Genomic DNA, 24125 nt, shown 5'->3' with positions numbered 1-24125 from the left:
GACATATACATAATGTAATATATTAAAGTTTGACAGTAGTTTGGAAAAATACAAGCAAGACTTTTATAGTGAATTTTATTTAATTGCAAAGGAGCTATGGAAATGCCTCTTTTTGCCTCTTCTGTCCACCCTCACCCCTGAGGGTTATAGGAGCTCTTCGCAAACCCTGAACTGTAGGTAAAAGATGTGTTACCAGACTATGAGCCAGAGCAGTTAGGAAGTTCAGGACTTGTTCTCTGGCTCACTTCTCACTTCAGTGGTGTCTGATGTCTTCATTAGAAGGGTTAACATTTGAACGTTGATGTTCGTGTTGGGGAATCTGTCCTTCCTTCAGATAGAAAGTAAATGACTTATTAATTTAATCAGTAGAAATGCCAGTACGTTTTAGTTTAGTCAGAGCTGCTTCTACTGAGAACCCTTGGAATATATATGTCAACAGAATCTTAGTTTATGAATTTGCACATTATTGCTCCCTGCTAAGGACGTTTACCTTTTCTTTGACTTTCTCCATGGCACATACAACCCCCTCCTTGATGGGGCCTCTGAGTTGAGGCAGTGAATGGAGTCAGAACCTGCAGGCCATAATGAGTTCACACTTGTTTGTTGATCTAAGGGATGGGCAGAGAAGAGGTGGGCAGTGGAGGGGCCTGCAGAGCAAGGGGCATGGAGGATCCAGGCAAACGAGGGGTGAGCATGGGTTATGCACCCTGGAAAGGCTGCAGACACGTTGGGTAGCTTTTTCTTCATGTTAACGTTGGATTCATTTTTTCAGAGGGAAAGAGGATAAGAAGTGCATGTGTATCAGCCATAAAAACTGACACTTTCCAGTCTCCCTATGGCAGCTGCCTTTGTCATATGGGGCAGGGCCTGCTTTCTCCCTGGCCCTTCCCTCTGCTCTAACCCCAGCCCTCTTCCAGCCTTCATTGGTTCATGCCTCCTTGTAGCCTATGAGATGGAAGGAAGTCTTTCAGGTATTGTTAGGGAGAAGCTGTCCTAAGGACCAGCTCCAGCTGTCCTTGTCTGCTGCTCATTTCACAGACCTGCATGTAGGACGCTGGCCAACTCTAGAGTCCACTCTGGAAGGGGAGAGGACAGCAGGGGGAAAACCAGTGTGAATGTGCCTGGCCAGGTCACCTCCACATGGAGCACCTGTCCTCCTTGAGGGTGAGAGACACGTGCACAGAAGTGCACACGGGCACCGTTGCCATTGCTGAAATTACAGCCAAGTTTTGGGGAGAGACTTTAAATGAAAGAAAAGTAACCTTTATAGCCACCAACCTCTTCCTCCTGCATTATGTATCTGTAACTCAAGACTACAGATAAATGACCAGGTTATGACATTGTATGTCTTCGTTTGCAAGCATAGACAGCTGGCATATGCTGAATCACACATTGCTTTTTTTAAAAGAATATGTCAGTTCTTTTGCTTGAGCAGAACTAAATTTGAAATTTAAAAGTTTGCAGGGTCAGTTGTTCAGAATCACCACTCTGGGAAGTAGCATCTTTAAAAACAAATTATTCTGGCAGTTTGATCCAGGGAGAGGGTTAACTTTTAAAACTAATTAGAAAAATAATTCTCAATATGTGTGTTTGTGTGTGTGTATGAAATTTTCTGAAACAGCTACACAAAATGCTCTCACAACTTTATGTGCTATTTTCTAAATGTAAACTTGGCTGAAAATACAAGAATACAACCAGTTATTTTACAGGGTTTTTATTAGATACATATTTTCTTCTAAGCAGTTTGTAACTTTCTATATATGTAAGAATGTCATACACATGTATATGTATATGTGTATATATACATATATGTATGTTTATACGTATATACACAAAGATATCAGCATGTTTGAATTGATTCATAGGTGAGGGTCATGTGTCATATATGCACTCTCAGCAACCTTAAGGGCAAAAGAAAAGGCCCTTCCAGTCACTTCCCATTGATAGCCACAACCCTCAAGATGCCCATTTAAGAGCTGCAGAAAAATCAGTAGTACCTCTTATTTTGACACCTTAATCTCCTGAGGGATTCTCACTCCTTTATATTTTCCCACCTAATCTTTACAACGATAGTCTTAGCTACCCCTGAATTCAAAACAATCTTAGGCATATACAAAATAACATAAGTAGCAACTGCAAAACATTTTAAATTCTCCCTTTGAAATGAATAAGTCTCTTAGTGTTTGGATATGCTTTGTTTGGAGATGGTGCCTGGAAAGCCTCCACACTCAGCCTGAAACACAGAGGTTAGTAAATTGCACGTTTTGTGGCTTATAAAGCTTGAGGCAGCCTGTTTCCAAATGAGTGTGTCCTTCTTCCCTTTGTCTATTGATAGTTAAATCCGGAAAACCGTAAATAGTGGTGCGCCTGAAACAGGCAGAAACAGCCATTCTGGCTTCCTGCAGCTCTTGGGGACCTCTTCACTCAGTGCTTATAAAGCTCTGGATTTTCATTAACTATGTAATCAGTCCTCACCTAGATGTCATATCTGACCTAAAAGTGTTCCTGGACCTCAGGCTCGTGCATTTGTAAATCTGGTGTTTCAAAGCCCCCTGGAGATGCCTCATGATTCAAGCCTGGATGGGACGGACAGCTCTGGGGGCAGGAGCAGTCAGTGACAGGCAGCCCAGGGTCTGTGTGCCTAAGGCTTTGGTCAGCTCACAGACCACCAACTTTCTCTTCCACCAACTCCTGTTTTGACCTAAACCTCCTCTTCCTTCTTGGTGTCTCTTTCAGGGCATCTCTGATGCTCGCGTGGAATCTAGGGGTTCACTCTGACTCTTCTCTGCTCCTCACCTCCAAGCCAAATCCGCCCCAACTATTGCTGACTCTCATTCTAAATGCTGTGAGAATGCACCCCTCTTTCCCATCTCCTGCGCCTCGACCTAAGTGGAGACTCCTCACTCGATCAGATTGTTTTGGTCTCCTTGCCCTGAATGCTCACCTTTCCAGGCCATCCTTTGGCTGTGGAATGAGCCTTCTGCAACACTGGCAAGGGCTCCCTGCTCTGCTCTTGGACTTTGATGAGCAGCACTGTCCAGGTTCCTCATGCTCTCACCTCATCCTTCCTCCCCTGGGGCTCCCCCAACCAGCGCACATCTCCCCACAGCCAGTCTTTGCCAGTGCGGTGCCTGCAGCCTGGAGCTCATCTTCCCTCTCCACCAACAGACCATCCACCTCCAATCCCTTCTCTGCGAAGAAGCCTTCCCAGCTCTCAGCAGGCCACAGGGCTCTCCCCTGGTGTGAATGTCTGTGGAACTTGTTAACCACACCTTGGAGGGGAGATCCCACATGGAAGTTGTCATTTCTTAACTGATCACGGGCATGTCTTTTCTCCGCATGGCAAGAGAAAGATCTATTTTAAGCACATTTGCAACCTGGATGTTGCCCTACTCCGATAAGAAACTATACAGTACTTTCCTCAGTTCATTTTGTTATTCCTATTCAGGTAACCAAACTCAGGAATCAGCAATTCTCTGAGGATTTTTTTTTTTTTATATTGAACTTTTGCAGTGAAGGGAGAGTTTGCCAATAAATTGATGTATGTGGAAGGGAGGTGAGAAGGTTGCTATTTCATCACGTGTTTTGGTTTGGCTTTCTAGAACTGATGAGCTTGAAATATCTAATATACTTAGAGCTGATGCTAAATAAATGGATGAAACTTAAACCCTCTATGACAGTAACTTCCTCTTTAAAAGAACCGCTCCCGCCCCTAGTCTGCATATAAAAACTGAGTCAGGTCACAAGCCAACAGAGATTTCCTGCTCCCCCGTGGATCGTGTGTAAACGGAGCTCGTTCTCTCTGGAGCATCTCCCTGGAAGACTGGACAGCCTTTGCAGAAGCATCTGGCAACGTGCTTTCGGAAGAACTGTAAGAGATAGCTTCGGAACTTCTCCCCGACGAAGGCATAGATGATGGGGTTGATGCAGCAGTGTGTCATCCCCAGGGTCTCTGTCACCTGCATGGCTTGGTCCAGCCTGTTAGAGTCACTGCAGTTATTCAGGCCAAAGAATTCCTGGAAGGTGCTCAGAAGAAGGACGATGTTGTAGGGAGCCCAGAAGAAAAAGTAGACAATCATGACGGCAAAGATGAGCCTCACGGCCTTGTGCCTCTTCTTCTCGTTGCGACACCGAAGCAGGGTTTTTAGGATTCCCGAGTAGCAGACGATCATGACAAGTAGTGGCAGCACCAGGCCCAAGATGACTATCTTTAAAGTTCGGAGATTCTTCCAGAAATGATACTGACTGGATGGAAAATGAGGGCTGCATGTATAACGAGAACCCTCTTTCTGGGATTTGGTAAAGATGATTCCTGGGAGAGAGGCAAGCACAGCCACCACCCAGGTGACCCCACTTGTCACCACCCCAGAGGTGACTGTCCTGGCTTTCAAAGCAAACACAGCATGGACGATAGCCAGGTACCTATCAATTGTCAAGAGGATGATGAAGAAGATTCCAGAGAAAAAGCCAATGAAATAGAAGCCCGTGAAAAACTGGCACGTTATATCTCCAAAGACCCACTGGTCTGCAGCATAGTGAGCCCAGAATGGGATGGTGATGATGAAAAGCAGGTCGGAGACGGCCAAGTTGAGCAGGTAGATGTCAGTCATGCTTTTCAGCTTTTTGCAGTTGATCAGGATGAGGACGACCAGAATGTTACCCACAAAACCAAAGATGAACACCAGCGAGTAGAGCAGGGGCAGGAGCTGGGCTGCAGTTTGTCTCACATTGACTTTTTGGCAGGGCTCTGACATCCCATAATCAATGTCGTAGAGGGGACTTGATGTTTGATAATCCATTTTGCTCGACTCTGTGAATAAAGAAGAGATCTTTTTTAAAGTCCTAGAATGTCCTTAACAGTCCGTCATGAATGCAAACTATCGTAAACACCAGTAGATTTTAAAAGTTGATACATAGATTTCGACATTTAACTGAAGTCCCCTTTTTGGTCAAACAGTGAACTTCTGTAGTAAGGGATGTTTGTTGCCTGCTTCTCTGCTTACTAGATGGAGAGTATCATCTCACCAAATAAAATCTGATGTTGCGTAGCCATGTGGAGTGAATGAAGCTGTGATAACAATGTCCAGAAACCGGGTCAGGCACCGTCCGACACTGTCTTACAATCTATTCTGAAGCTGCCATTCCCAGGAGTTAGCTTACACACAGCATCATTACGAGCGTGCTGGTGGTAATGAACAGTTCCCCAGGGTGCTCTGCCTGCCAAACATTGTTCCAAGCTTCACTTCCATTCATTCAGTTAATCCTCAAGGTGACCCAGTGAGGCGGGTCAGGTTATTGTCCCCATTTTGCAAATAAGGGCCTCAGAGCACAGAGAGGTTGAGTAACTTTGCCAAAGACACACAGTGAGGAAGCTACTAGTTTTGAATGCAGGCAGCCTGTACTCTTATCCGTCGTGGTCTCCTATCTTTCACTCTTTGGTGAGAGAACTAAAAACAGGACTGGCAGCCTGGTGCCTCAGTGTAGTCAAAATGAAACAGGCTGATGCCCGAGTCCCCTGAGAAGGTCATAGGAACCAGCAGCCAGTTGTGAAATCCAGACTGCCATTCTCACATTTCCTCTGAAGTTTGTGTTTGTAGTTTCTGAGCTGCTATGATTAAGAGCTCCCACACATACATAAGAAATGACCAAGTGGACAGTGTTTCATCTCCCATCATACGTCCTGGGTTAGCTCAGTCCCTTCACAACCCACTGACTTGCCTGGTCTATTTAAGTTCCACTGCTTGATTGAGAGTTTTCCCTAATTAGTCCTTGTGAGTCTCAAACTCCTGGTACCTCAGATTAGGCAGCTGAGAGAAGCACACAGAAAATCTCACCTTTAAATTCTGAGCCAGAAAAAGAATCATACACTGAATATGCCGTGAAACTTCATTTGATATTTGTAACTTGTTATTAATTTGGACAGTTTTCAGGCTTCCTTCTTTTCTTGGCCAAAAAAAAAAAAAAGGAAGACTTGGATGCAACTTCTGGTTAGGCGTCTGTTCAGAGGGCATCCTGATGAGGAGGTTTTAGTTTTCCTTACCAGAAGATCATCTCTGTCAAGGTTTTGGCCAATAATCATCATCTCTCTGAAAAATCTTTCTTATGAAAGGTGAGGGCTTTTAAAAATAATATTGCTCCCTTTAAAGTCTTTCATTCATAATCATGTTTTGTATCTTTGATGTTATCACAGTCTGAAACCATTCTGAATTCTAACTTTTTACTTAAAGATAATATTTTAAGATAGTTCAGCGAGCACCTGGTGTTTTTCTAATGTCTTCCATGGTTTCCTGCAAAGGCTTTTACTCATCACACAAGCTGAGCTAAGTAGTAGGCAAAGTGGCTGAGAGGTGACTTACCGAGAGAGATTCTCGCAGGGGGACAGATGTCTTAGTTCCTCTGACCAGTTGAGCTGTGCAAATCAAACATACAGACAGCATAAAAGTAGGAAATGCACAGTTTCTTCTGAATTGGGGGTGGAGTTTTAATGAATAAGCATGTGGCAGTGCAGAAAATCATCAGAGAACAGTCTTTTTTTCTAAAAAAAAAGAAAAATTGAGCTTGAAATAGACTAGAAAATAGATAGCTGGTCTGAAAGCTTATTCATGGGCTTCCCTGATTACGCAGTTTCTTTTTGGTTCTCAGTTCATCCAACCACGCAGTCTGTTAGAAAACAGAAAGAATTGAAGGGAAAACAGAAAGAATTGAAGGGTAATAGAACTAGAAGAACATTCATGTCCATCTAGTCAAAAGCCCTCATTTTACTGAAAGAAACTGCTGTCCAAGAAGCAAATGATTAGGAGGGCTTAAGACCACAGGGCTTATCAATGGGGAGGCTCAACGGGTGAGAGATTCTGACCCCCTTGCCGTTTGTCTTCCGTGAAAGCCAGCTGAAACCAACTTTGAAGTGAAGGGAACATCTCACCTTAACCCCGTGCTCCCCTTTATCTGCTCTCCCCTCGCCCCCCTTGCCTGCCACGACTCACACACATATGCTCACCGCCCGATACTGTTTTCCTCTGCGAACTAAAATAACTGGTTTCCTAAGGGTTTTTACTATACCTTTACCTGTGAGCTAAACATGTTGCCCATCTTTCTCCAGATCAAGCATCTTGGGAGCATGTCATTATGAATTTTCACTCTCCCTATCCACTGTTTTGCAGCCCTCCAAGCCAGCAGGCATTTGTGAGTGCCTGTATTCTGCCAGGGATGTAGGCAGCAGAGTTCCTCCCTCCAAGGATACAGTCTATCTGGAATTTCTGTGAGAATTTTTCAACACGAAACAGGCAACAAATGGCAGAAGAATAGGGTCAAGTTCAAGATTCGATTTCAATATTCTATGCAGTCACCCCAGGCTTCCTTGGTGGTTGGTTACTTATCTATAAATCTTCATTGTAGACCACAAAACCAAGAACATAGTGGAGAGCCAGCGCCGCAGAATAAGAAGCACTGGCTTGTGATCTGAGGAGACCCCAAACCTGTGGAAGTGGCCTCTACAGTCAGGTTGCCTGAGCTCGAAGCCTCGCCCTACCCTCAGCTTTCTTATCTGTGGAGTGGGCTGAATAATGGTAGTTGCTTCATGGGTTTGTTGGGAAGACTACATGAGGCATCCATGTCCAGAATTTAGCACATAATATACACTCAATAAACATCAGACTCTTAGTTACTCATTCAGTGATCCTTTCTTAGAGAGATTTATTACATAAAATTCTAAAAAAATTGGTTCCCTGTGGGGTCCTTGTCTAGAGCATATTAGTATCAGCAAAATAGAAGCTGAAAGGGAGAAGCTAATGGCTGGTGCCATTAGGGATATGACTGCTGGGAAAAGCCAGAAAAGCACAGAAGGAGCCAGCAGCTGGTAATCACAACCAGGACAGTGAGTTATGAAGAAGATGTTCAAGTTCATACAAGAGGCAGCAGTTGAGAACTGGGCTCTAGTCATGAGGCTCGACTTAACACCCAGCTTCACTCTTTACTACTTGATCTGTACAGGTTACTGAAACTCTCCAGACCTTAGTTTTCTTACCTGTAAAATGGGGGGGAAAAAAGCCCCAAACACAAACCTACTCGACAGATCTGTGATTGAGATCAAATGACAGAACGAGTTGTAGTCTTTTGTAGGTACCGGCTCTCTGTGGGCTAGTTAAGCAGCGATGTACAAAGTATGCTTGAGAAAGCGTTCACAAAATGTGTAGCAAATAAATTAATACAGAATTTCACAGGAAATGGGGAATATAGTTTTGGCTGGTTGAAGAGAAGCCTTATGTTCAGTGGTAATACACTGGGTAGAACTCTCAGATGCTGCCAGACAAATGTTGCTTTTCTGTGTGTGGCATTGGTTGCTTTGTATTTTATTGATACTTCACCATGTGGAGCTGGGGCTTTGCCCTGTGTTCTGTGGATCTTGTCATCTGGGTGGCTGTGGAGTTGAGGGCACACTCACCCCCGGAGGGCAGCGTGGAGTAGTGGAGCAGGCTCGAAGTTGCCCATACTGGGCTGCTGGCTCGCTGTGTGCCCTTGGCAAGATACTTCCCCTCTCTGAGCTTCTGTTTCCCCATTCTGTGAAATGATGTGCTAGACTTGGGGTCCCCAAGGGACCTCTCCCCTTAAATACAAAATGACTCCATGGCCAAGTTGGTTTGGAAAATACCACATTTGGGCAATACAGGGTGAGGATTCACAGGCTGAAACAAGGAAGCACAGCTTAGCAGGGTGCGTGACCCCCTTTTAGGGGGACATTCAGGTCACCTCTTGGGGTAGGGGTTCATTCCAGGGATGCACAAGGAAGGGAGGACCCATGGGAACGTCTCTCTCTACGTTCGGCTCTCTACATAACATGATATGTGGGACTTTTCCTGTTGTCCCATGTTGTCCCATAGCAACAGTAAACCAGCAGTTTATCATGCTGTGGCTTAGTTTTGCCACCTCTGCTTCTTTTTTTACCTTGGCCCTCCCAGTTTCCCAGTTTGCAGGGCTATGGTTCTGTTATGTATGGCCTTCAGACTCTCCATGAGAAATGATCTTTTGACTGGTTTGCTGCTCTGGACTTGATGCCCAGCCCTCCTTGTGAGGTGCTGGCCAGGCTTCCAGTAGCTGCTCTGCTTTGAGTCATTGCACCCGAGTTCCGAGGGCTGCTTCTCTCTCTGGACTCAGAGCTTCATCCACAAGATGGGGAGGACATTGAATTTCTTCCTTGGGTTCCAAGGGCCAACTGCATGAGCTCAATGAGCTGAAACCCTGACACACAGCAGCTCACACGAACAGACAGGGGCTCACGCTGACTCTAGGTCAATGTCAACAGTGAGACGGACTGAAAAAATAGCAAGTGAATCTTTTAGTTTTTAAAACAGGTGTCTAACTCTAAAACCAACACATGCTTATTATATCAAGTTAGGAAAAACAGAAAAATAGAAAGTACGGAAAAAATTAGACATTCTCACAATCTCATAACAGTCCCTCTTAACACATGATGTGTTTTAATCCACACCTTTTCCCATGCATACTTTCTGATTAATTGTTCTCACACACATTCCAGTTCTTTATGCTGCTTTTTTTTTTTTAGCTAAAGATTACGGTATAGGCATGTCCTCATGTTATTAAAAATTCTTTATAAATGCAGCTCTTTAATTGTTATTTTTATTGAGGTATAACTTACGTGCAGCAAAGCACACTAGACCCAGGTGTGCATCTTGGTGAAGTTTTGATACGCATACACCCTGTAGCCAGATGATAGGGAGTAGCCTTGTCACCCCAGAAAGTGCCCTTGTACCCCACCCAGCGGCAGGGGCCACTCTGACTTCTGTGCATGGATTAGATGTGCTTCTTCTTTAACTTCATATAAATGGCATCACAGACTCTGTCCTCTTTCTGGTTTCTTTCATTCAACAGAATGCAGTAACTATATGTGACAGAGCTCTGTTAATAGACGGTTGAGCCCTTTCCCTGGTTCACTCACATGGGCAGCATGTTTTGAGTGTTGCTGTCAGTGCTCTGGTATCTCCACCAAGGAGGAAGCTCCCAGTGTCCCCAAAGCCCCCTTCACCAGGAGAGCCAGAGAATCCCCACGGTCCTTGAAGAAGTAGGAAGAATCCCTCCCCCCCACCAACCAGTGTTACATTTTGCACTCATGTGCCTCAGCAGTGATGCTGGGGCCTCATGACTCCCAGTGTCCCTTCACCTTCTACCCCAGACACCCTTTGTGGCAAGTGGGGCTGGGAGGCCACCATGCTGTTCTCCCCACTCCCACTGTGTCTGTTCGCTAGACCCTTCCCAGTATGACCCCTTTTCCCAGACCATGCACCACGTCCCCCTCACCCTGTGCAAATCATCAAACCAAATAGACACTTACAGGCTGTCCACCTCATCACTTTATTAGATTATGTCCAGACCTGGTGGAAACCCCTTAACTCTGCTGGGAAGTCTGCTCTATGCATTTTGGGTATTTCTTTCAGATCACTGCCCAGACATGGCGCTGATGTAACCTTATGTGCGGTAACAGAAGTCTAAGGTGCTGATTAAGGTGTATACTAGACCCTCTGTGGTCTTCAATGGGTCAGGTCATACCTGCAGCTATGTGTTCGGCTCTCTACATAACATGATATGTGGGACTTTTCCTGTTGTCCCAGAGCTGGCAACTGTGTATGGCCTGAGGCTGAGGGCAAAGAGGTGTTAAGTACCCGGAAGTTCTACAAAAAAACCACTGACACCTAGGATCACACACCTCCCCCAGGCCTTACTAAGAGTAACAGAATCAGCCCTGTGCCCCTAGTCACCATGACAACCCTTCTTACCCCATCCTGTGTAAGGAGACAAGTTTGGGCAGGAAAGGGTTAGAAGTGGGTGGGGTTGATGGGAAGGAGGGTGGGGTTCCTCTCCCCAAAGCCAAAGGAGGGGCCTCTGAAAGAACCATGTGAGGAATGGGGGCTTGTGGGAAGGGGAGGCCAGTGCCTCATTCCTGGGTAGGGCATCCACTGGGCAGCAAACCAGCTGAGCAGGGAAGAGGAGATTGGAGACAGGTGATGGTGGAGATGGTGTGGCCGTGAGGCAGCAAGGATATCCCAAGGATGTCAAGTTATAAACATGGTGCTAGACGGGTGGCGTCCGGAGAAATTTCCAATCTCAGTCACTCACCACACCCAGGGCCAGCCTTCCCCTGAATTCATGGGCTGCCTTGTAGAGGTCAGCTCACCAGCCCAGACACCTCTTCGCTCATGTTGAGTTTCCTTTTGGCAGCCCTTGGTGGCCTTTGCTGCTGGCTGATCTCACCTGAGGCCATTTCAGGTTTGTCAGGGAAATTTTTTTTTTTAATTTTATTTATTTATTTTTGGCTGTGTTGGGTCTTCGTTTCTGTGCGTGGGCTTTCTCTAGTTGCGGTGAGTGGGGACCACTCTTCATTGCGGTGCGTGGGCCTCTCACTGTCGAGGCCTTTCTTCTTGTGGAGCACAAGCTCCAGACGCGCAGGCTCAGTAGTTGTGGCTCACAGGCCTAGTTGCTCCGCGGCATGTGGGATCTTCCCAGACCAGGGCTCGAACCCGTGTCCCCTGCATTGGCAGGCAGATTCCCAACCACTGTGCCACCAGGGGAAGCCCCGTCAGGGAAATTAAAAAAAATTTTTTTTTAATATTTATTTGGTTGCATCAGGTCTTAGTTGCAGCAGGCGGGCTCCTTAGTTGCAGCTCGAGGGCTCCTTAGTTGTGGCTTGCGGGCTCCTTAGTTGGGCATGCAAACTCTTAGTTGTGGCATGCATGTGGGATCTAGTCCCCGGACCAGGGATCGAACCCAGGCCCCCTGCCTTGCGAGCGCGGAGTCTTAACCACTGTGCCACCAGGGAATTCCCAGGGAAATTTTAATAATGAGAAAAAGTGAAAGTGGAAAGATAGGGTCTTGATGGCTTACTCCCAGGAGGCTACAGGGCCTCTCTGAAAAAGTGCTCCAACTGCCCCAGTTGCCACAGATCGAAGAGGTTGGTATGGGGTGGACTGTGTCAAGCCCCAGCTCCCCCAAAAGTCTTAAGATACCCATCGCCTGGAATGATCATCTTTCCTGACATTTGCTTAACTCAGCCCACTTCGAACGTTCTCCCTAGAATAAAGGAGACTTGAGGTTTCTTCCACTTCTGGATATGGAGATGGTTGGCAACTTTCAAGTGGCAGTTTCTTTGGTGGCAATAAAATCCTACTGTAGCTATTATAACTGTGATGCAGGACTGTCACCGGGTTAGTCACCTTCTCCGCGGGGCTGTCAACAAACTACACGTGCACCTCTGTTTCTGTGCTTTGCACAGTGCATTGTGATTATTAATACTCTGTTCTCCCCTGCGCCTCCCCATCAGCCATCCCTGGACTAGGAAGTCTAAGAGCATGGGAATAACATATCCGTCGTTATGAACCTGCGCCAGTCTGGCACACGGTAGATCCTCAGGTGTGCTTGTCACAGTGAATCTCATGATGGAAAAACAAATAGACACTTTTCCAAATTTTACCTCTGAGGGCACCAGCTGCCTTATGCATCTGTTACCTTTTCTGCTTCTTAGCAGGCAACCCCCACGAGTCAGGGGCGTACCACAGTGAACATGGACCTCTTACTCCTGTGACATGGGGCCGCTTTGTGGCCGGGGCCCTGGCTCTGCTCTCTGCGTCTTCCTGCTCACTCACCAGGCACCTGGGCTGAACTTGTGTTCTGGGACGGGCCTTCCTGTGGCTGAGCAGGGAGAGCCAGAGGCTCCACCCAGTCACTCGACACTGTCAGTTCTGCTCACTTTCTATTGGCTGAGCCGGCTGTGGCTTGGGGGTGGGGGTCCCTCTTGTAGGGCGCGCTGCAAGTCACACGGAAAGGACTAGTATGTGTAATGACAGGGGGAAGGGAGTGAAAAGCTGTGAACCGTAAGACAGTCTGTCGCACCACAGCATAACAAAGCAGGCAGTTTAAAGACTTTTATTGTGGTAGGAATACAGTATGAGATTTACCCTTTTAACAGATTTTTAAGTGTACAATACAGTATTGTAGGCACACTGTTGTAAAACAGATACTTAGAACTTACTCATCCTGTATAACTGAAATTCTATGCATGTTGATAAATGGATAAAGAAAAAATGGTCAGTACATCTAAGGAATCTTATTTCACCTTAAGAAAGAGGGAGATCCTGCAATATGCAACAACATGGATGTACCTGGAGGACAGGATGCCAAGTGAAATAAGTCAATCACAGAAAGATAAGAACTGCATAATTCCACTTATATGAGGAATCTAAAATCATCATACTCATAGATGGAAAGAATAGGATGGTGGTTGTCAGAGTTTTGGGAGAAGAAGGACAGGGTAGTTGACAATCAGACAGTTTTTCTTTTAAAACAATATAGTTAGAGTATTGATTCATTTTCCAAGTCATAGTTTTTTTTTTTTGTTTTTTTTTTTGCGGTACGCGTGCCTCTCACTGCCGTGGCCTCTCCCGTTGCGGAGCACAGGCTCCGGACGCGCAGGCCCAGCGGCCATGGCTCACGGGCCCAGCCGCTCCGCGGCATGCGGGATACCCCTGGACCGGGGCACGAACCCGTGTCCCCTGCATCGGCAGGCAGACCCCCAACCACTGCGCCACCGGGGAAGCCCCAAGTCATAGTTTTTTAAAACAATATTTATGTTTCATCATCATCAGAACAAAATGTAATGCATTCATCAGGATAATATAAATATCTGCAGGTGAAGCCCCCCCGCAACGCACACGCATCTTTCTGAAACCTTCTTCAGCCACGAGGCAAGAAAGTAAAACTGTAGTAACTTCCAGCTCCCCAGTTGCCAGGTTCCAGGAGCCTTGTGTTTCTTGCCTGCATCAGATAGGAAATGCACTAACATATATTTGTATTCTTAGCTCAGCCAAGATGAAAATCTCTGCTTATTTAAGTGAGCTTCTCCAATTCCTCTCCGGATTTAAAAGCTTTGATTAGGAGTCAGCTTGAATTAGAAGTTCCCACCGGCCAAAGAGGGGACCATTTGAGCATCAGTAAGGACACTGGCAAGGCATGAAGCATTCAAATAGGATTAAATCCACGACTCCCTAGACTTCCTAACAAGGCAAAAGAGATTTTTGGTAGCAAGTCAGAGAGAATAAAGACAGTTGAGATGACAGTTGTGGAGTGTGTGCTGTGATCCGACTGAGATTATTTAGATGCTACATCACCGTAAGCTAGTAAATCCACAGATCAGAGACCTCCAACTCCCTAATCAACATTTATTTATGAACCGGTGGTCTCCCAAACATACCACGTGCTCCACCAACACCAGAGTTGTCTCTGTGACTAATACAGTGTTGTTAGGCGTGGCGTAATAGTAACTCTTAAAGTGATACTTTACCACAATTGCAAGTTGCAGTTTTCAGCTTTAATTTTTACTTTACATTAAAAAAAATGTGTGTGTGTGTATATCTGAACTCTTTGCCTGTATGCAAAAATGAGGTGCTGGAAGGTAATTTGGAAGACATTTTTTTCCACCCTATCTAGCGTCTTCCTCATCTAGGCCTGCCCTGCCTGGTAATAGACCCTGAGGTTACAGGCCGATGTTTGATTTCCAAGACAGGCCCCTTCTCTGCTCTGAGCACATACCCCAGTATCCTCACCAATTGTCTTCCCACTCCAGGGCCCAACAGGGGGTTCTTGTTGCACAGTTTCCTTCACATTCTCCCCAAAGCTGCTCTCCTGGACCGCTACAAACCGGCTTTTGGAGTAGGGTAATCCTCCATGCAGAGTTATGTGATAAAGGCTGCAGGGGGACAGGTGGGCAGCGGAGCAGGAAAGCAGGAAGAGCCACAAGGAAACAGACACCATCAGATCCAGAGACATGAGGCCTATTAAGTGTTCTAACGCATCCTTCCTGGCTTCTGCTCTTAGCTGATTCTGGAAACATTCCTGCACATCCTGCTGCGAGCTTACCCCTCCACTCCTGTTGGTGGAACTCACTAGTGCCTACCCCTTTCTCATAATCACGACCTCCAACCCTCCTGTTTCCAAGCGAGGGCTTTTATTTTTTCATCTCATTAAAGATTATGCATATTTTTATAAACACTTTAGTAAATATTAAAAAAAGATTTATTCATTTTATATTTTATTATTGCTGCGTTGGGTCTTTGTTGCTGCACACGGGCCTTCTCTAGTTGCGGCGAGCAGGGGCTACTCTTCGTTGCAGTGTGTGGACTTCACATCGCGGTGGCTTCTCTTGTTGCAGAGCGTGGGCTCTAGGCGTGCAGGCTTCAGTAGTTGTGGCTCGCGGGCTCTAGAGCGCAGGCTCAGTAGTTGTGGCACACGGGCTTAGTTGATCCGCGGCATGTGGGATCTTCCCGGACCAGGGCTTGAACCCGTGTCCCCTGCATTGGCAGGCGGATTCTTAACCAGTGTGCCACCAGGGAAGTCCTTTAGTAAATTTTTGTATAGGGGAATGAGGCCTAAGAAGCACATGAACAATGGGGCAAGATACCGAATAGATTTCAAATGTAGGGTGCGTGGTTGTCATAGCTAAACCATAATAAAGCAGAAATGTGTCATGCATTTAGCAGAAGGGGGATCATGGACCCAACCAAAGCTTCTAGAAAGTTCTTACAGCTCCTAAGCTCTCCATGAGCTGGGGAAGCCTCCAAAGTTAAATACAGTAGGAGATGGTGCTAAGGGAGAGCAAAGCCCTTACCTGCATCCTCGTCCAGGCTCAGCCTTGTTGACACTTCCTCCTCCTTCTCCTTGGTCCTGACCCCACTCCCCCTTGTTCCATTCACCTGTACCTGTCTCGTTCTCTTCCCCACCTCCAGCTGATTAAAGAGATTGATAGAATCAGAGAGTGAGCAAAGTGGTGACGAGGGGGGAAAGAGCAAAAGCACAAGGAAAAGTGACATTTTCCAGGAACTGCGATGAGCTTGTTGGAGAGTCCAGGTCTCTGCCCACAGTTGTTCTGGAATATTCCCTGAGCACATGTTGGCTCTACAAGGAATGACACAAGTCTGTCTTGGTTCACACAACCCTGAGGTTCCTGGGCACTTGCTTTAGAGACTTAGAGTCCTCTATTCTTCAACAGACCGTGGAGGCTTATCATTGTATATAGATTTCTGTCTCCCTTTGAAAATAACAAGCGAACTGCTACTCCTCTACAAAACAGCTGAGACTTCCTGCTCCCCAGTGGAAGGGGTATATGTTGAACTCACTCGATCTCCTGTCTCCCCGTAGAAAACTGGGCATTGTTTGCAGAGGTGTTTGGCAATGTGCTTTCGGAAAAACACAGAGAGATACCTTCTGAACTTCTCCCCGACGAAGGCATAGATGATGGGGTTGATGCAGCAGTGCATCAGCCCCAGGGTCTCGGTCACCTGCATTGCTTGGTCCAGCTGACTGCTGTTCTTACAGTTACTCAGGCCAAAGAATACCTGGAAGGTGCTTAGGAGAAGGACGATGTTGTAGGGAGCCCAGAAGAGAAAGTAGACAATCATGATCACGAAGATGAGCCTCACAGCCTTGTGCTTCTTCTTCTCGTTGCGACACCGTAGCAGGGTTTTTAGGATTCCCGAGTAGCAGACGATCATGACAAGCAGTGGCAGCACCAGGCCCAAGACGCTTCTCATTATTGTATGGAAATTCTTCCATTCTAGTGGAAAATAAGGGGCGCAGGCGTAACCAGAATGTTCTTCTTGGGATTTGATAAAGATGATTCCTGGGAGAGAGGCAAACACAGCCACCACCCAGGTGACCCCACTTGTCACCACCCCAAAGGTGACCGTCCTGGCTTTTAAAGCAAACACAGCATGGACGATAGCCAGGTACCTATCGATTGTCAAGAGGATGATGAAGAAGATTCCACCAAAATAACCAATGTGATACAGCCCTGTGAAAAATTTACACATCACGTTCCCAAAGACCCACTGGTCTGCAGCATAGTGAGCCCAGAACGGGATGGTGAGGAGGAATAGCAGGTCAGAGACGGCCAAGTTGAGCAGGTAGATGTCAGTCATGCTTTTCAGCTTTTTGCAGTTGATCAGGATGAGGACGACCAGCAAGTTGCCCACAAAACCAAAGATGAACACCAGCGAGTAGAGCGGGGGCAGGAGCCGGGCTTCAATTTGTCCCACAGTGGTCTTTTGGCAGGGCTCACTGTAATCATAGTCATAACTGGTGGTGGGTTCTTCATCGTTCCCCTTGATATTCGTTGTAAACAGAGAATGAGATGTGGAAAGCACATCGTGGCTGAACTGGGGAAACGTATCATTGCCATCCATCTTCCTTTGTCCTGTAAACAAGAGGACTAGATGATGACACACAACACAACGGCTGCAATCCCCAGTCTTACCAAGGTCCCTGCTCCACTTAAGCAACGTCCTAGGCTTTGTCTTTGCTTCACAGCCATCTCCTTGAAACGTGTGTGCTAGTTCCTCAGTTCCCCTTATTCCTGGTTGCAGACACCAGTCATCTCCGCACAGCCATTTCCCAACACCCTTGGCCTTCCCAGAGAGCCTGACTCTCGTGATAAGGCTGACCATATTGGACACTTGCTTTCTCTAGCTCCTCTGCAGTGGTACAAGGCCTGTGACCCATTCCTGGATGATAGTATTTAAGGGGACCCCGCTGGGGGCTTCTGGGGATGCTCATAATGAGCCACTATGATTTGCATTTTCTGTTACCTGCCACCCAGAGTGTTCTGATATCTCTCAACTTTCTGTCTCCGTCAGAAAACTTCTCTTGCCAGGCTTGCAATGACAACCCAATTTTTAAACACGCTGGCTTTCAGTTTCTTTTTCATCAAGCATTTGATCCTTCTGCTCATTTCTTCCATTTAAAACTTTTGGCTTGGGAATTCCCTGGCTGTCCAGTGGTTAGGACTCCATGCTTTCACTGTTGATGGCGTGGGTTCGATCCCTGGTCAGGGAACTAGGATCAAAATATCTTGATACTACAGTGACTATCAAGGCCAAAAAAAAAAGTTAAAAAACAAACTAACAAAAAAACTTTTGGCTTCCAGGAGAAAAAGTGGCTCACCACTTCTTTTTCATTTTCTTTGTTGGTGTCTCTTTCCTCTGACCACACTGTAAGAGTCCCAGGCACCATCCTTGGCTCCCACTTCTTTACTATTTACCTCTTTACCCTTGCTCCAAAGTTCTTCCTGAATTGTGTTGTCTAATCTCAAGGTTCTAAGTTTCCTGTAGGCTAATGCTTCCCAAAGCTCTGCTTTCCAGTCCCACCTCAGAGTTGAATTTTCCATTGCCAACTGCATATCTCCCCATGGATTTATTCATTTAACCAATATTTATTGAGCACCTGCCAGGAGCCATACTCTATTTTAGGCACTGGAGATACAGCAGAGAGCAAAGTGGGTATCATATAGCTACCTCAAATTCAGCCCACCCCAAACTGAATGCCCCTGGAAAGTTGCTTCAACTTGTAGATTCCTTATCTTGGCTATTGTCATTTACTCCATTACTTAAGAAGTAAGATTTGACATTGTCCTGGGTCCCCTCTTCTTCAGAAGATTAGGAGCCAGGCCTTTGGAGCCAAAAAGACCTAGATTTGAATCCTGCTTCCAAACTACAGTTGTGTAATTCGGGGCTAATTACTTCTTGAACTATCAGCTTCTTCATGTATAAAATAACTAAGCTGAGTTGCTATGGAAACAAAGACGTAGTGCAGCATCTGATACAGAGAAATGCTTTGTATTATTACAACTAAGTCTTATGAATTCTCCCTCGTAAACACCTCTGAGTCATCCCCTCTGCATCTCTTTCAACTGCCACTCTCTTGCCTCCTATACTTCTCACTTGTGGCTTTGCTGAGCTTTTTCATTTGTTCATGCCTTATTCTTAGCCATGCTCCCATTCAGTCTGTCTTCTCTGAAGCTGAAATTGGATCATGCACTTCTCAGTTTAAAACTGGAGTAGCCCCACGATTTGTATGTGGCGGGGCCTCAAAGGCAATGCCCAGACTACTCATCATGGCTTTTCTAAGCTCACTTCTTCTCAGCTTCATCTCTAATGACTTCTCAAATCCCAGATCCTGTGCTCCAGCCATACCCATCTTTTTTCCATTTCCCCCAGACTCAGCATTTCCTTCAGGCTTTAGTGGTTGTGCACATGCTTGCCCCTCTGCTTAAAATGGCTAGTGAGCTCCTATTCATCCTGCCATACATCCTGCTCAGATTCCCCTTCTCCGTGAAGCCCAACCCACCTCCTCTGTCAAATCATTCTTATCTCATAACATTGTGTGTGCCTCTAAATAAGCACATTATCTTCTACACATTGTGTGCTGCTTGAGAGCAAGGACTAGGTCATGTTTCTGTCTTCAGGTCTTATGATGGCACCTGGCTAAAGGAGGCACCAATAAATGTTCATGGACAAAATACACAAAACTCGTAATAAGTGTGACAACTAACATCATTAGAATTGGTTCTCAAGAATATTCATTTTTTCCTGGCAATGACTGTGACTTTGTTTTTATCTGTGTATACACCTTATTCTTCAGTTTCTCTTGTGATTGATACATTTCACAGATTTTGAATTTCACAGCACTGAACTAGATTCTTTAAATCAGCAGCAACTAAATAATACCTCTCATCAAACTTGGGGAAAAAAATGTATCCACCTAAAGAATTAAAACTATAGTAATTAATTGAGTGTTCCTTAAGCTCCAAGTGCTATGCTAAATACTTTGCGTACATTAATTAATTTAATCCTTGCAACCGTTTTGTGAGATCAGTATACATTTTACAAGTGAAGAAATAGAAGCATGGGTGGATTAAATGATTTTTCCCAAACTCACAAAGCAAGTAATGGCCGAGCTGGAATTTGAACCTTGGACTGTACAATTTCAAAGGCCCTCAGGGGTTTTCATCTTCAGGCTCTGAGAGCAGAGAAGGATGTAGAAGAACAAGTAACAGATTTTCTAGTTATTCTTCCATGCCTTGAACAGAACTTCTTTGGCATTTTAGCCTTAAAATCCACACACTTTCCCATACAAGCGTGCCCAACCCATACATACACAAGCACACACACACACACACACACACACACACACACACATACACACATGCACACACACCCTCAGAGACATTTCCGCCAGAAGATAAGCTCCATGAGGGCAGAGAGATTTGTTTTGCAATGAGCTATCTTGGTGCCCTAGAACCCAGCCTAGCACATAGAAGCTGCTAAATAAATATCAATTGAAAAAGTGAATAACAGCGAACTAGCAGGCTACAAGCTTCTGAGAAACAAAGGGCTACCCTGTGGACTAGACTCCCAGGTAATCCAGTGGGAGATCTTATAAAGACTAAAATATTGGAAATCCTTGCACACAGCCTTTTAGCTGCAGCAGGCCCTCTGGGCTGTTCTGTAGGTTAGTCTCCTCATCTGTACAGGAAAGTGTGGGCTGGATCAGTGATTCTGAAATGCTGGCTTTAAGTATCATACAGGAAGCCTGTCAGTCACAAATATACAGCCCAGACCCTCACTCTGGTGATTCAGATTGTGGGTGAACTGCCCCAGCCACATCCACTGTATGTTTCCTGTGCTTTGCTCTTCACCTGCCCTGGCCTCTCAAGTGCCAGCCACCTTCTCCTTTTTATTCCCTATTCCCATGTCACCCCAGTACACCTAGCTCCTACCACAGCCGACACGTAGCAGGGGAGCTGAAAGGTACTGGTTAATGTGTCACTTTCAAGTGTCAAGACACATCATCCAGAGTTGATTAAAAGCTGCCTCCCAGAAAAGTGAATCCCTCACTTCAGCCTCTGAATTGAGGCAGGAGGTGCATTTTGGTGCAGGGCCTGGACTATCACATATATGGACTGGAGGGGGGAAAATCTGAGGTAGAAAGCTCCAGCTCTTCACAGTCCTTGGCGGCTGGGAGGGGCAGAGTGAGAGGAGCAGTAGTTGAGAAACCTGATTGTCCTACTTTCTTAATTGTCTTCTTTTAGCCCACTCTATCCTACCACCTGAGCCCTGAGGGGGGTCTCCACTTTGCGCTTCCTCACTGCCATTGGGGTCTCTCTGACATTCCTGGTACTGATGCCGCCCTCCACCCGTTTCTCCTTTCTTGATCATCTCCCAAGTTCCTGGGCCGTGGAGACCCCCAGGGTGCTCCCAGTCCCTGCATCTCTAGCACTGAGATGCTTCGAGCCTTTGGTTCAGAAAGTGATAGAAAAAACACCCCCAACTCACCGGTAGATGGCTTCTTCCAAGTGGCACTGGTGTGTCAGGCTTCTCGGCAACTGAACCAAACAGATCTGGAGGTAGAAACTTGGTGTGCAGAAGTAGGAAATAAAGTTTCCTGCAGAAAGAGAAGGCGGAGATACAAGGGCAAGTAATGGTAAAGATCTGAAAAAAAGAATGATATAGTTCTTCTTTTCCAGCCAGGAACATTGTATACTAGGTTGAAGTCTCCAGAGTAGAATTAATTTTGAAATCTTGCTTATGCAACCTTGAGGGTAAGTTAGGCACACCCTGTGTCTGCTCCTGGGTCTAACAGCTCTGGGCTTCTTTATCTTGTGGGTCTCTGTATCTGGAAATCTTCCACTCTCTTCTGCCAGTAATAATTTGCATGAAACGAGCACATCAGAATTTCATTTCCCAAGAAGATAAATGCTAATGGGGGCCGTTGGTGATGGTGGAGGAAATATAATTATGTTTCGTGTGACCATATGCACTGATTTCAGTGTCATCAAGGATTTGGGACTTCGTTAGAAATGTTATTTAGATACAGCTTCTTAGTGAAAAGGGAAGGCTAGGTGGTCTCTTGTGTCAGAGGTGTCCTTAGTAAGAAGGTGCTTAGCTGTTATAGGTTCCACTCCTCAGAAAGAAGTTTTGCTAAAAGAAAACACTAAAAGAGAAGCAAATTGTCACATACAAGGGATTCTCAATAAGATAAATGTTTTTCCTGTAGCTGGCAAAGCTATCCTTCAAGAGTGAGGGAGATATTAGGACATTCCCAGATAAAAGAGTCTTTGTATGTTATTGAAGTTAAGCTATATATTTAAATTAAAACTTTGGGAGGTTAAATGTGACCCTCATTGTACCCACAAAGAAAATAGCTATAGAACATATACAAAAGAAAATAAAAAACGATATAAACATTCCACTACAAAAAAAAGTCAACTGAACACAAAGACAGTAATGCAGGAAATGAAGGACAAAAAAGCTGTAAGGCACATAGAAAACAAATAGCAAAATGACAGAAGTCCTTCCTTATCAGTAACTACTTGAAATGTAAGTGGATTAAACGCTCCAATCAAAAGATAGAGAATGATAGAATGAATTGGCAAAACAAAAACATGGTCTAACTGTCAATAAGAGACTTTAGATCCAAAGACAAAAATAGATTGACAGTGAAGGATATTCTGTGCAAATCTTAACCAAAAGAGAGCAGAGGTAGCTATGCTAATATCAGACAAAATAGACATTAAGTTTGCAAGAGATAATGTTTGCAAGAGATAATGAAGAAGGACACTATATATTAATAAAAGGTTCCATACAGCAAGAAGATATAACAATTATAAACATTTACACCTAATGAGAGATCATCAAAATATATGAAGCCAAAACTGACAGAACTAAAGACGGTTGTACAGTAATCATTGGCAACTTCAATAGCCCACTTTCAGTAATGGATAAAACAACCATATAGAAGTAAGGAAATAGAGCACTTGAACAACACAATGAACCAACCGGATTTAACAGATGTATATACACAACTCTACCAAACAACAGCGTACGTGTTCTTCCCAGATGCACACGGGACATCTCCAGGATAGGCCATATAGAAAGAAGGATCTCATACTGTAGGCTAGACAAATTTCTAAGCTTTGATTTCCCTAGCTATGAAACAAATAATAAGGCCTCTGGGGTCTGTGAGGTTTAAATAAATGTAAAGCGGCTAATACAGTGCCTGGTGTGTAGTAGGCTCTCAGTAAATCGTAGTGAATAACAATAAAACACTCAGGGAAGTTCAGGTGTCCTTTCTAGATTTCAATAAGTTGTGACCATGTATCCTGCATAAGACCTGTTTTTCATGCTAAGCAAAAGGGCCTCAGGTTGTTCCTTAGAAGCAATTCCTTGCATGAACAGGAACAGGGAAAGTTCCCCAGTTATCTCCTAATGCGGTCTCTGGGCAGGGATCAGAAGGGTCTTTCTGAGGTTTCAATAACAAAATGGGTGATACTCACCCCAGCATTACTGGGTCCACTTCCACTTAGGGAATCTCCTGATTCCAGCATCTCGCTGCTAGTTCCTTTGAGTCAGACTGTGATGGGGAAGCTCAAGACCCGGGAATTTTGCTGTTGCTGATCACGACTACTCTTTTACTATTTCTGTCTACATAACAAGACATCGTTGATTCCAGCTCTGTAATTTTATAAACAGAGAGATGTATAGAGGTAGTTAGTGGTAGAGCCAGGATTCAAATCTATGTCTTATCTCTAGGGCAGGGAACAGAAGACACACTCAGCTGAGATTTTGAAGACTCGATAAGGATGAGAATGTGTACAGAGGGGTTGGTGGGGTTAAAAGGACCAACAGGGGTGTAGGGGTGTTGAGGTGCCCAGAGATGCTAGCAAAAGTGGGAGCTGTTAAGAGTCAAAAGAAAAAACAGTATCACCTGAACCCTGTTGATAGCTGAAGACTGAAGGATACAGGCACTACTAGAAGTTACGCCAGGCAGGAGAGCAGGATCAGAAAGTACCCTAACCTCCTGCTCCCACTCTGATCTCCTGCCAGTGCTTCCTGGTGATTGAACCCAACTAGAAGAGGGAGCAGCAGGGAGTCTAGGTGATGTAACCCATAGAAGTCAGCTTCCCAGGGCTCAGTGGGTCTGGGGAAAATGGCAAATACCCACACAGCTATCAAGTCAAACATTTTTTTTCTTGTCACTTTGTTCACATGGTCCATATAGACAGTCATAAAACTGGAAACTGAAGTAAGTACACCTTAGAATTCTTTATGCACGTGGAAGGAATTAGGAAAGATTCTTTTCCTTGAGCTTGAGAACCCCACATCTACTTGTTGGCACTGGGTTCATGGTTTCTGAAATTCTCAGTCTGGCAAAGGAGTATGAGCTTTTGAGCAGACTTTGGGGAAAACACACCACCAACCTCCTGTCTCTAGTGTGACTGCTGACTAAGCAGG

General features: G+C 45.3%; 2 protein-coding genes across 2 annotated transcripts; both read right to left on the bottom strand.

Moving 5' to 3' along the window:
- Positions 1-1698: 1698 nt before the first annotated feature.
- LOC111174480 (C-C chemokine receptor type 5) lies at positions 1699-6512 on the bottom strand. The gene is made up of 2 exons (XM_022573383.3): positions 6357-6512; positions 1699-4810 (listed from the first exon to the last, which is right to left on the bottom strand). The coding sequence occupies exon 2, from the start codon at positions 4797-4799 to the stop codon at positions 3741-3743; it is 1059 nt and encodes a 352-aa protein (XP_022429091.1). The 5' UTR covers positions 4800-4810; positions 6357-6512; the 3' UTR covers positions 1699-3740.
- An 8540-nt stretch (positions 6513-15052) lies between these two features.
- CCR2 (C-C motif chemokine receptor 2) lies at positions 15053-21415 on the bottom strand. The gene is made up of 2 exons (XM_022573374.3): positions 21168-21415; positions 15053-17251 (listed from the first exon to the last, which is right to left on the bottom strand). The coding sequence occupies exon 2, from the start codon at positions 17238-17240 to the stop codon at positions 16119-16121; it is 1122 nt and encodes a 373-aa protein (XP_022429082.1). The 5' UTR covers positions 17241-17251; positions 21168-21415; the 3' UTR covers positions 15053-16118.
- Between the last annotated feature and the right edge of the window lie 2710 nt (positions 21416-24125).

Source organism: Delphinapterus leucas, chromosome 10 (genome assembly GCF_059928025.1).
Source record: "Delphinapterus leucas isolate spDelLeu-1000000601 "Yukka" chromosome 10, BTC_Dleu_Yukka2, whole genome shotgun sequence".
In the NCBI taxonomy this organism is placed as follows: Eukaryota; Metazoa; Chordata; class Mammalia; order Artiodactyla; family Monodontidae; genus Delphinapterus; species Delphinapterus leucas.
Note: the sequence above shows the minus strand (reverse complement) of the source record. Positions and strands in the feature narration are given on the sequence as shown.

Excerpts from the sequence above, each read along its gene's own strand:
- LOC111174480 (XM_022573383.3), bottom strand. The coding sequence starts at position 4,799 with ATGGATTATCAAACATCAAGTCCCCTCTACGACATTGATTATGGGATG.
- CCR2 (XM_022573374.3), bottom strand. The coding sequence starts at position 17,240 with ATGGATGGCAATGATACGTTTCCCCAGTTCAGCCACGATGTGCTTTCC.